Here is a 13,178-nt window from a genome sequence, read left to right on the forward strand (position 1 = left end):
TGTTTCTTCCAAACTAATCTCGCTCTCTAGTCTGCCTCTTTAACCAGGACGGGGACAGTGAGAGGCTGTCACAGAGACAAAAGGAGCCCGGTCGTGTGGCTGCACTGCGCTGCTTTCATGGCCTGCCCTCCAGCCACAGTGGCAGTAACAGAGACACTGTCAGGAAACATGACTCAACCAGCACTGTATTACTCTCTTCCATCGCAGCGAGACAGAGGTCGCTGTCTAACTCCAGGACTTACTGGCTTTCAGCCGGATTGTTTGTGAGCGAGACACATTCTTCAGCTGCCTCTTATACCTTTTGCTTTTTTTCTTTACAATAATAGCAGAACTTTCAGAACTTCAGATGACATTACTGAACACCTTTGCTACAGTCACCTTCACCAGAGCAAGAACGTCTCACTTCCTCAAGTCTAGAAAATAAATGTATCAGTGAGTTAACACAACTGTTACAGACTCAGTTATTTAAATATTTTTATCATCATGCATTAAAATCAAACGAGTATGCAAAATCCAATCATTTCTAAGTGAAAATTCAGCCTGTGAGGACAAATAATACCTGATTGTCTACAGCTATAAAAATGGAAAGGTGTTAAACAATGTTAAAGACCAGCTGTGTTTAAGACAGATAAAATGCTCTGCTGGAAATAATAAATTGTGTCTGATATGTTTTTTCTGGGGCTGCTCACAGCTAGAAGGTCACTGGTTCAAACCCCAGTTTGGGCAAAGTTGGCCTTTCTGTGTGGAGTTTGCATGTTCTCCCTGTGCATGCGTGGGTTCCCTCCTGGGTTTCCGGTTTCCTCCCACAGTCCAAAGACATGCTTGTAAGGTTCATTGGTGACTCTAAATTGCCGTAGGTGTGGGTGTGAGTGCGAAAGGTTGTCTGTCTCTATGCGTCAGCCCTGTGATTGACTGGCGACCGGTCCAGGGTGTACTCCGCCTTTCGCCCAATGACAGTTGGGATAGGATCCCCCCCGTGACCCTGAACAGGATAAGCGGTCTAGATAATGGATGGATGTTTTTTCTGCAAAATACGTTTAATTACCTTATAAAAATCCTCCCAAGGCATCTCCTCCTTCTCCTTCATTAAAAATTCCTGAATCTGCAAAGTCCCCGCCCACTATGTACCACGTCTCTGCCATCAGCGGCAACTTGTTGAAGCTTAGCTGGCTTGAAATGTAGTAATCAGTAGGAGTAACAGTCAGTAGTAAGTTTGCAAAAATTACGATGACGGTTACAGCTGGCTCGCTCATCGCCTAAGTGGTTGCCATAGGTTACACATAATGATATGCATAGCGTCGCCCTGTCGATTAACAGGATTGGCTCCTTAGGTTTGTGGCGTCTCAAAGCCGGCAAACTATAACGTGTGGTTCAGCCTGTCCTTGGTACACTGCACCTTAAAAGCAGACAGGCCCAGCCATGGAGATGACTGCTGATGTTGTCCCTGATATGTCTTGTTGCACATGAAAAACCCCACCGAGATGTTCACAAGGTTAAACTGGAGGTTAAAACTTTTTACTGGAGGGGGTCTTAAAAAATGCAGCATGCTAGCGGGAGGATTGATGAGCAATTTGCACCTTATCTATTAAAACATGTCTATTTTAATAGAGAGAAAAAATCACCAACATCAACATTTTGTTAAGCTGCTTACAGGTTCCCCACTAAATATAATTAATCAAATTTAATTAAAAATTGATCAACATCTTTGTGCTGAGCTCTAAAAAACATGATCCAATCACCAAGGCCAACGTCTGAAATCCTCCTGTAATTCTGCTAATTTTGTTTTTTCACTTAAAAATTCGAATGAAAACAATCTACTCGCTCAATCTCTGCCTCTGAGGTAAAACATCTGACTTGTTACATCTTGCATCAGTAAGACAGGGATGTGAAACCTCGCGGCTTCACTTACCTTAGCACACTGCATGTGGTTGCAGCCCTCGTTTTTTTGGATGGGTGACTTGCAGTTGGCGCAGGGTTTGGAGTTGGAGAGCAACCACAAGCAGTTGGCTGCATCCTCGTAAGCCTCACTCACACCCGCCACTACAGCAGAGGGAGGGGGGGTTAAGAGAACAAATAAAGGAATAATGAGACCGAATGAGAGCGGCTCTTCCCACAGCCTCTAAACAGACCACTGCACTGAGAGGAAAATTGTCCTGCCTGACTAATGTGTATTTTGCTAACATCTCCCAAGATGCTCATGCACCCCACCTCACGCACCCCCCTAGCAAACACACACACACACACACAGCAGAATAATTGGCTATTATCAAAGCACCTCTGATGTGCTGTTTGAAATGCCAAGAAAAAAACAAATCTGGGCGAATCGAAGGGGAGGACATCTCCACAACAAAATAATTGCTTTTATCTTTGGAGTGTCACTTCAAAGAAGTGGCTCTTTGGACCATCTTAAATCATCTATTAGATTATCCACAGTCCAATTACTGCTTCTAAACAATGCAGACTTTCAATGAGTGGGTTGTTCATTTTAATTAATAATTTATCATCAAGATGGTGGGTTTAAATAGGCTCAGCACTAAACTGTTTGTAATTACGGAGGTTGAGTTCCAGGCCATTTAGCTCCAAATCAATCACTTGACTGCAGCACAAAAAATCTGGCAAAGTAAGAAGATTACACCTCTGAACTTTACTTCTTTGTTAGAGCAATTTACCGCCAAGTAGATTAACACAATTCTTCAGGTGTGAGGACTTAGTAAAACTAATAATGTGTAGTCTCGACCAATATTCCTTTTAAACCATGTGACATTATGGCACCATGCTGTACAGTTTTACCCCTTCCCCACCAAAATTAGCACGTTGACGCAGGTTTTTCAGACACGGGAAGACCCTCTAATAAATGCCGATTGTCTGTTTTCCCTTTGCCAGTGGAGTATCCTCCTTTTGGTCTCTTTTCAGCAGCGTCACCGTCTGAGGTCACGAACGCGCTAGAAGCGGGGGCGAAGAACAAACTTCCCCTCAGGGCAGAAGCAGCTCTCTCACCTCTATGGAGCCAGAACAGTCTCAAAAAGAATAAATGCACATGGAAGGATTCACAAATATATTTTACGATTTATATCTAAATGAGATAAATAAATAAGATTCACTAATGTATTTCTGACGCACACACAAATATTTCTTGCTTTAAATATGTGTAATGAAAATGCACAAATACATGTATTTAATGTATGTATTTAAATGTGTTTTTGGTTTGTGAACTTCACTGCATGTGTGTGTGGGTATTCTGAGACTCCCCTACCGTGGCTCGATTAACAAATGCGTTTTTTTCATCAGGGAATCATCAATAACCAATCAGATGTCTCCTTACTTTTCAACCAATCATATGCGCGCACACGCCCACGTGGGGGATTGTTGTCTTACGTCCTGCGTCACACAGAGCGCCTTGTGCCTGATGCTGTCCTGCATTCATCTCCTCAGCTTTCGGATAAGCTAGCCAAACTGTAACCTAAAGAGTTGTTTATTATCCTAATTTTTGCCTGAACTTCAAGATCAAACCTACAGGAGACCTCACGCCTGATTGTAACTTCAAACAGATGATTTTTTTATTGCAAATACTTTTAAATACATGTATTTCTGCGTTTTCATTACATATATTTAAAACAAGAAATATTTGTGTGTGCGTCACACTTTTTATATTTATATAGAAGGACAAGTATTTTTGTGTGCTTTTAAAAGTTTTTTTTGAAGAGAGTCATTTATATATAAATCGTAAAATATATTTGTGAATCCTTCTGTGTGCATTTATTCTATTTGAGACTCCATACACATCGCTGTCTTGCCAGTGTTGCTGCATCTTGCACGAAACAAAGAACACATTCGCCTTTGTATGTTCTTCTGAATTTATGCGACAGTGGCCGGAACTTCAATGTGCATCATAGCGTCGTGCTGGAAAGGTGGCGGAGATTAGCGTCTCGACCTGGGTTTTGTGTTTCCATCAATGCCGATCGGAGACAAGGTGATAATTACCCGGGTCTACTGCAGAGTCATTTGACCCGGGTCTGAATGCCGATTGTAACCTTTCCCACTGAGCAAAGAAGCTGGGTGTTTTGACCAGTGGGAAGAGCCTGAAAACTTAATGTCTTAAACTCCTCTGAAAAAGAAAAGAATGTTTATTAATGTTAATACTCACACTCCTCCGGTCTCATCTCATTGACTTTCTGCAGCCACATCTTCCAGGTGTCACAGTCACAGGGCTCGTGGGCCTCGCCTTGACACTCCCTGGAACATAAGCAGACAGATAAAGGTGATGCAGACTGATGACCCATTCAAAGCTCCCATTCTGTCCCTTGACTGCACATACAATTAAGACAAATGATGAACACACCAGTCGCACACTGCTGTCACACACTGCTGTCAAAACTGTCAACCATCAATTAACCACGTCTGCCTTTCAACCAAACGCCCCCCAGCATGTCAAGGGAGGGAAAAAGTCAGACCTGTGCTGCATCCACTTCCATTAACAAACGTCATGTCGAATGAAGTCTTGAATAAACCTGACAAGTGAGCCTGACGACCACTTTCAGGAGGCATGTAGTGAGGAGAAGCGCTGTGAGGTGTGTAGAATTAGTTGAGGAAGGGTGGAGGTCATGGTTTGACAGTGGGGAGCTGCAGGGGCATTCTGCAGGGCTACAAGAGAGCTAATACAGAGGACAGAAGGTGGAGGACTACGCAGCATCTGGGCCCTCCTGCCCTTGAGCGTGCTGCCAAGCTAACACGCAGAGAGATAACGAGTAGCTACAAATACGTGTACACAGAAAATAAATGGATACTCATGCAAACAAACAGCAGAGGTGCTGGAGTTTGACAGTCAAGGGCACAGACGCAGCATGTTCATTATGTGCATAGGGGCGTATACTGTATCATATAATAATAAGATTCATGCATGGATGCCACATTCTGTCCTGAAAGACTTTTTTCTCAAGCAATCCGAACACCTCTGGTGACATCTGAGGAAGAAATAGTAATGCGTGGCCACAAGATAATTGAGTCGTTGCCACGCATTGTGTCTTATATGAACGGCTCCAATGTGAATGTATACTCGATGCTCTGTCAATAAAATAAGAGCTAGTCATAAGCCACGTCTGTGGGAACGCGGTGTGAAGTTTGTTGTCTGTTGAAGCATAAAAGGCTGCTGTTAATATAGATTCACTAAGAATGGATTACGGCCACTAATAGCCTAGCACCATGCTATCTGCTTCCTCTCCAATTCACAAAACATATTGTGTTAATGATTACCAAGCACGATCATAAAGTTTCTCTGCTCCGTGCAGTTTGCTCTTGTTTTAGTCCGACTGAGGAGAGGAGCCGTCCACTCTGTGCTGCGTCCCCATCACGACGGAGCTCAATTCTGTCACATAAAGGCTGATGATGAGCTGGGTGGGGAAGGGGCACAACTCACCAGTTTGTTTTGAAGTCGAGTTTTGACAGGTGTACAAGATTAACCGTTTATAACACAGCTTCCTCCCTGGAGTAAGCCAGCAAGAGCAGCTCGAACAGATAACAAACACTCTCATCCGTGTCGTGCGTAACGGCCCAGACCGTCCGGTGGTTGAAGTGTGCCCGTACGTGCCGGGGTGAAGCCTCAGACAGCCCTGTACTGATTAAAACCCTGATTATAACAATAATAGTAATGCCACAGTAATATTTACGGACTGTAATAATTGAAATAATTGTGAATAATTGAAAAATGTAGTTGAAGGTCATCTAGGAGGTGGCATTGTTGATGTTTGTTGATGTCAGTACAGGGCTGTCCGAGGCTTAACCCCGGTTATAAACGTTAAACACGGATGACCTAAAAAATACATTTTCAATTAATACAGTCTGTAAATATTACTTTGATATTACGTTAAATGACAGAGCAGTGACGATACAGTCAGGTGACAAGCGGATGCGCCGACAACGCACGTGGGAGCTGTTTATACGAGACACAGTGCGTGTGTCACCGGAGGGGCTCCGTACATTTTACATTTTACCAAAATGGTTTTATTTATTGCAAGTTTAAGGAAAAGTTTAACATTTTGGAAAGTTCACTTCATGTGCATAACGTCATTCTCATACCTGTTAAGTACGAAGCTTGCATGGGCAGGTCTTTAGCCTAGCTTAGCATAAAGACTGTTATCAGCCAGGTCGTGAAAGGTACCTGGTTTTCACCGTGAAATCTTTTTCCTGGTACTCTCAGATCTCTAACTCAAACTGTTTGGTAAACTCCAGGCGGGCTGCGATATGCCTTTTTACTCAGAAGTCACTTCCACCTCGCCCCTCTGTTATGAAGAAGTAATCAATGGAGTGCTGTTTTTAGAGGGATGGTTCCCACAGAGCTTCAGGGCTCTCTGTTGGAGAGGCCATTAGATTCTTGGTTGGCTCCCTGAAAGTCGTCATTTTTACTTAGCGGTTACAACCGAACATCCGACTCTCAGGTGACTCTTGATGATTTCAAACTTTTTTTTATTTCACAATAATATAGCACCTAATAAAAAAAGTCATTTTTCCAGATTGGGGTTATTTTGAGGATAGTCAGTGTAATTAATGTCACACATTTTACTGACCTGCTTTAATGTGAAGTCGTCTTTTTATTGCTGCTACTTATCTTTTATGCTTTTTATTGCTTTTATTAGTATTTTTATACTCATTACTCTTTTACAATCCTCATCTATAATGACCTGTCTATCTTCTCTACTGTGTTTTTATGTCTGTTGTTGTCTTGCTTTAACTCTACCTTAACAGTGTCTTAATAATGTCATTATGCATGTGTATGCTTTTATTGTACAGCCTATCTGACATCTAATTTCAAAGTTTAAAATGTCTTCTTTGCATCACAATAGTGTCAGAATTTAAACTGATACACATATTTATGCAAATATTAACGTCTCATGATCACTGACCAGCAGAAGAGGTGACCTTTGCCACAATCGACAGCAGGCGCCCGAAGGAGGGGAAAGCTGAGGGAGTCTGAGGTGGAGGTCCCGGGGCCCTGAGCGTTCAGTCTCACCGCCCTCTCACAGCCTGCCTCGGGACACCAGCGGATTGCTGGATTGTTCTCTACAAAAGCCTGTAAAAGGAAAAACCAATGACAACAACCTGTTGTTGAGCTGTAGGTACGTTTGTGAGGGAGACGGTATTACAGTTTTTTTCCCAGAGCATTTTTTAAATCTATTTCATAGGCCAGGTGTGTAGGAGAGGAAAAAATCCACCAAAATTGCAAGTAAACTCTCGCACACTGTCCAACTTGAAGAAAATACACTTAATTGCTTGCAACGTTTCAACACAGGTTTTTGCCTGATCAAGGTCGAGTATTGAAACGTGGCAAGCAAATAGATGTATTTTCTGCAAGTTGGACAGTTTACCAGAACATTTTTACCAGAAGAGATCAGTGAGACAACCCTTCTTACCTGGTGTTAGATACGTTTTAAAAGTTAGCAAAGGTGCAACTTAAAATCTGAAAAGATTGGATAAAAATAAATATGTTGACTTGTGTTTCAATAATCCTTTTCACTGTGCATGTTTACCTGTGTGTGCCAAGACCATCCGTCACTGAACTACAACATGTCTAAAGTTTCTAAAACTTTAACAAAAACATTGGTATTCTTATAAGATTTGTGCCCCTCAGGCTTTTTAATAAAGAGAGTTCTGTTGAAAACTAAAGTGAACTTGGCTGGTTGGTAGTGTGATCTGGCAGTAAACTGCAGGAGTCATGTGTTTGTCCCTGATGTCAACATATCTTTATATATGTGTAGAAGACTCATCTTACTACCTTGATGTCAAACTGGAGGTAGCGTCTGTCCATCTCTCTCGACACCACGCTCTCAATGACTTCCACAGGCACCAGCTGGTAGCAGTCGAAGGCCGGGCAGAAGATGTTGTGGGCTTCACCCTCTTGGATCTTCAGATTTAGAAACCTGAAAAAGCATACATACATTTCAGACAGCAATGAGGTTTACACAGAAGAATGCTGAAGATCACGCCCTGAGCCTAACCGCAGAATCTGAAGGCTAACCAAGATATGACTTACCCTTCCCAGCATGCTCTGCAGAACTCGTGACCACAGGACATATCAACAGGTTCCTCAAAGACGGAGATGGAAGACAAGCAGATGCCGCACTGTGACACAAAAGAAGAGACACAATCTGTCTCGAGACCACAGCACAAAGTGTTTCAAGTGTTGATGAATGAAGTCTTTCATAAAAGATAATTCAGAAAACAATGTGCGGTTTCAAAAGGCCCTCCAGAACAGGTCATGCATTATTACCCTTTGAATGAACAAACGCACAAGCTGAGAGAATAGTTTGTGTTCTAGAAGTGTTTCAATGATTGACTCATTTAAAAAGGAGGAGCTACAGACCAGCACAGGCCAACACGGTGACCTCTCTTTAGCATGTGGCTCACAGATTACATGTATTTTCTCACATTCACAGAAACTAGAGACACTAACAGCCACGAGCAGGAACAAACACAAACACTCACACACACACACACACACACAGGCCTCGTTACAGAGAGAGACTTACTCTAACAAAAGACACAGAGGAGGCAGTGTACTTCAACAATGTAAGTATTGATTTGTGAAAGAGCAGAATGAGATATAATCAACTATAACCTTTAAACAGGCCCTCGAGCAGACGGGGTCGATTGGCACTGTGCAGTTCGAGGAACGACTTCTCGGGGCCACGACAAAAGATACTGTCATACAAATGCAGCCTATAATTTGTTATAAAGTAATTGACAAATCAAGTGTGTCAGCTTCTGCTATCATCTATCAGTAGTTTAGTTCGGATAGCGAAACACTCTGGATTGAAACATCCACAGAAAAGACAAAACATCATTCATCCAAAAAAAGATCTTCTAACACCAAACCTTCAAGAGACAAGGACTGATTTCCACAATAAAAAGGTCATGTCAGAAGCTTTAAGTACCTGGTTGCCAGTGTCAGGTAGGGCTGCACCTAACGATTACTTTTTTAACGACTAATTTATTGATTATTAGAAAGATTTATTTTTTTTTAAATGACTTTTGTGACAATGCCTGATCAGAAAAATGCTGGACCTCAAATTCTAAAGGGTCGTTATGACACACAGATTAATTTAATCACTATATGTCATAGCGACCCTCTCTTTGAACTGGAGAATCAGTATTATTACTACTACAGGGACTACAGAGGCCTACTTCTTACCCTCCCCTCTATTAAAAGGTCGAGTTTGAGATTTTCCACCTCGACCTGAACGCATCTCTCCTCTCCTCTCATTCTAAGTTGTGTCGTCAAGTGCACATTGAGTGAGTGGTCGAGCAATTAAGAGAAAGAGAGCGGCAGAGTGACGGCAAATACGAGCGGAGCAGAGAGACATCATACCAGGGTTTAATTTAAAACGTTTGAGGCTCAAGCCTGCGCTCCCCAGAACCCCCTTAGAGACCACCTATATCACCCATGCATCAACCCAGACCTCAGTCTTACCCCTATTTTGACAGCCAGCAATGCATGACAAGATGAGTTTCTGCACGCACGTAACTTTCCTCTGCTCCAGCTCTTCACTCTTTGCTGGCCTGCTGGGATGAGCTGTGATCGGCTGGATCGCCTTCAATGAATCTCACTTGACCAACAGGCTTTCATCTATGACTCCCTCAGTAAAAAGTGTGAGGGATGGAATTATGGTTCAGTGATAGTGCAGGTGTGACAACACTCGTAACACCCATGGGTGCAACGCGCCTGCTCCCATAATTTAGATCAGTGGTTCTCAACTGTTCTAGCCTCAGGACCCACCGCCGCCTCCTTAATGACAAATCACGACCCACATTTCTCAACCACTCAAATTTATTTAATAAAAATGGTGCAGTTTGGACCTTAGACAGCTACCTGACCAGCAGGCAGCGGTGCGAGGAAACTACTCCCTCTACTATTCATTTAATTAGCAGCCTTTTTTCCACAGAAATAAATGAAATGTTATGAATATAACTTCTGTTCCCTGAATGAGAGGAACGAGGTTCAACACATATAGTATGGGATATCACACCCTCAGCCCGTGACATCCCATACTATATGTGTTGAACCAAGTGAATCGACTGAAAGGGAACTAAAAAAGTGCACCATAAATGCAACTGCTGTCGGGCTCATCAAGTTTCAAGAATGTAAATGTAACTGCAGCTGGGATTACCCAATCAGTGGAAACATGCAGTGTGAATAAACTAAACTTCTACTGCATGCATGTAATAAGAAACCCATGTCCTTCAAAATAAAAGTGCAGCATCAACTTTTTGCCAAGACTTTTTTTTTCCAAGCACACGTCTGCGACCCACTGAAAACAGCCCCGCGACCCACTTTTGGGTCCTGACCCACCACTTGAGAACCATGGCTTTCGATGATCGTGGGTAAGGTTTTCTTCTCCGGGAGAATCCATGCTGTAACCAGGCTCAGCCATCTTGTCTTAGTGACGCATGTTATACAAATCGACGTATTTCCGTAATCAATGACGTCAATTACAGCCCGAGGGTCAGGTGTCAGAAACATAAATATAATTACTAACTTATAACATTTGTTGAAGACTTCTAAAACGATCAGCTCTCCATCTTTATCATTCAGTGAAGTTCCTACCACTATAAAGTGTGCAGTTCACTGTATTCATTGAAATCGTTTCAGTGAGTAGAAGAGTCATAACAACCATAAATAATATTTTGCATATGAAAAGTTCAAATTAAAGTTTTCCACAATGAAACTTAAATGTGCCTACAAATAATTAACTGTATTTTAGTATAAAGTCGGCGCACATCCTTCAACAAAGCACCAATTAGACGACAGGACAGTCGACTTTGCCGCTCTCCGCTCCTGTCCTCCTCTGGGACTCCCTGATTGTTATCAAACACACTCGATACCTTCGTTGGCAGTCCTCTTTGGAGGGTGGTTGAACAAGACAAATTGCCAACAGCATAAAGGACATCTCACATTTCCTGGCATAATTTCCATCTTAACAGCTGCTCACAAAGAAGACCGCTGAGGAAAATGTCAAGCATGTTTGATAATTATCGAGAGATCTCAGACAAGGTCAGGGTAACGGGAGGGCAATCAAACAGGGGGTGTGCCGACCCTCGAGCAGCAGGGGGTCAATACGGCTCCATAATGACCTTGTGTTTGAGCGGAGCTGAAAATACATCCAATATGAGGTTTCAGTCGTAAACACCTGATGTTTCTGACTCATGGGAGCTGTAGTTGTTGCAGGGTATATTTGTTAAAACTACAATGACACTTTAAACCCCTTTACATTAGCTGTAAAACAATTAGCAGGCAGCTTTAGTGCAGCTGTGTATGTTTGATTTGCATAAGCGTTAACAGTTCAGTATCACACTATGCTAAATTCAGCATCCCATCGGGGGAGCAGCATGATTAGCGTCGCAATTTAACACCAAACAAACAAATCTGGAGGTCTGTGTGTTTTCATACCCAAATCATTCGTGTTCCTTTGAACTATGATCAGTTGAAAATAGTCATTAATCGTATTTATAAAGGAAGGTATTTAAATTCTCTAATACTCAGAGTCCTGCTTGTGTTTACTGTATTTTTCTGGGGGAGACCACAGGCAGGAATACTAATGACTATAGCAGTGAAGTGCTGTAAAATAAAGCCAGCCTGCAGAAAGACAGGTGTGGAGGTGAAATTGAGATTTCAGCATAAACACTTTATATCTTTGCCACCGTTGGGACTCAATATAAAAAAAACATTAGCGTTCAGTTTTAATGGGTACACTGCCAGTCACTATTAGCCTGTGTGCTTAAATACGAGGTCTAGTCTTTTTGTGCTGTAGCAGCTACTTGGCCAGGACAACACGCTGCTCCCTGGGGTTCTGGTCCATTTCGTCTGTTGGCTCTTCACTGATAAGTACTGATAAGTTAAAGAATAGACTCCGTTAAAGTATAATGTTACAATGTTGGATGTCCAGACTAAACGTGGGTGAAGTTTCAAATCTGTAGTTAAACTATGTTGGAGTGATCCCCAGGCTTCTCTGCTCAGTCTGCAGGCTGCTGTGAACGCCAGGTTTCACACAGTTTTTTCTACATGCTGCACTTTGTGGTGTCACAAAGAGTGCAGCCTCAGCAGGCTTCAGAGAGATGGCCAATCAGAAGAAAGTGGGCTTGTAGGGGCGGGGTTTCTTGAAGGGACAGAGCTGACTGAGTCGTGTGAGAAACACGAGGAGTGAAATATGAAGCTTGAACATAATACGCCCCCTTAATACCCCCTAATATCTGCAGGTGCCATTTAAGGATGTCCTAAACTTTTTAACCTAAACATGTAACTTAAAGATGGAGTTTGGGGGCAAGAGTGTAACTTATTTTTGCTGAAACTTGGTCACCCAGCAGTTCAATCTGAGTTTGGCTGTTAAAAAATTAACCACCTCAGTTTTCCGCTCATCCTCTAATTCTAATAATTTAATAAACATCAATGAATGAAACCCAAAGTCATCTCTCACCAGAGAGAACTCCTCATCGGCAGGCATGAGGCTGATTTGGTCTGGGGAGGTGAGGGTTGAGCGGGTGGTGCGAGGTGTCCGGGGCGACGGCAAGGTGTCCCAGGCATTGTAGCCGCTTGGAGGCGGGTTGGGCATCTGTACTCCTGAGCGTTGGCAGCATTCTTCTGCATTGCACATCCAGGCCTCTAGGAGCTTCTCTCTGTCCCAGTCTGAGGCAAAAAAAGACATTATTAAAAAAGAAACAAACAGAGGAGATATATAATTTATTTGTGTTGAGCACTAACAACAAGATTTTATTAAAAACAGTGTTGCTGCTGAAATCAAGCTGAAAGAATGTCAAGGGAAATTATCAATGTAAGAGAAGTATACAATCTAGGTCTGCACTATTAATCGAATATTCATCCTGATCATTACATAAACATGACTGAAAATACTCCGCTCATAGAAAACTGCTGTTTCTCAAATCAAGCGCTCCCTGAACAAATAGCCACTCCCCCCAGGGGGGCGATTGAGAGGTTTTGGCTTCACTTTTGGGGAAGCTGGTATGTCATCTCATGAGCACCTACCTTGCAGCGGCAGAGTGAAAGAATAAACAACAGAGACGGTCGGGAGAAACAAAAGTCAATTGCCTAGAATACAAGACGAAGAGCTGGTACCCAAAACGGCTCGTCATCGTTTGTTTGGAGGTATTTTGGGTTCACTGATGTCAAGCAAGAA

At 42.6% G+C, this 13,178-nt stretch overlaps 1 protein-coding gene across 1 annotated transcript in view; it reads right to left on the reverse strand.

The window, feature by feature from the left end:
* Positions 1-13,178, reverse strand: part of LOC138584577 (ankyrin repeat and IBR domain-containing protein 1-like) — a 43,975-nt gene that overhangs the window by 18,280 nt on the left and 12,517 nt on the right. The window contains exons 6-11 of the mRNA XM_069656847.1: positions 12,462-12,670; positions 8,024-8,112; positions 7,766-7,910; positions 6,897-7,063; positions 4,145-4,233; positions 1,910-2,040 (exon numbers count right to left, since the gene is read on the reverse strand). Of these exons, the coding sequence (XP_069512948.1) occupies positions 1,910-2,040; positions 4,145-4,233; positions 6,897-7,063; positions 7,766-7,910; positions 8,024-8,112; positions 12,462-12,670 (830 nt within the window). The remainder of the gene's footprint in view (positions 1-1,909; positions 2,041-4,144; positions 4,234-6,896; positions 7,064-7,765; positions 7,911-8,023; positions 8,113-12,461; positions 12,671-13,178) is intronic.

The sequence above is a fragment of the Semicossyphus pulcher genome, unplaced genomic scaffold, assembly GCF_022749685.1.
Source record: "Semicossyphus pulcher isolate SPU_LCO1_2020_fin unplaced genomic scaffold, fSemPul1.0.p SCAF_9, whole genome shotgun sequence".
NCBI classification, from domain to species: Eukaryota; Metazoa; Chordata; class Actinopteri; order Labriformes; family Labridae; genus Semicossyphus; species Semicossyphus pulcher.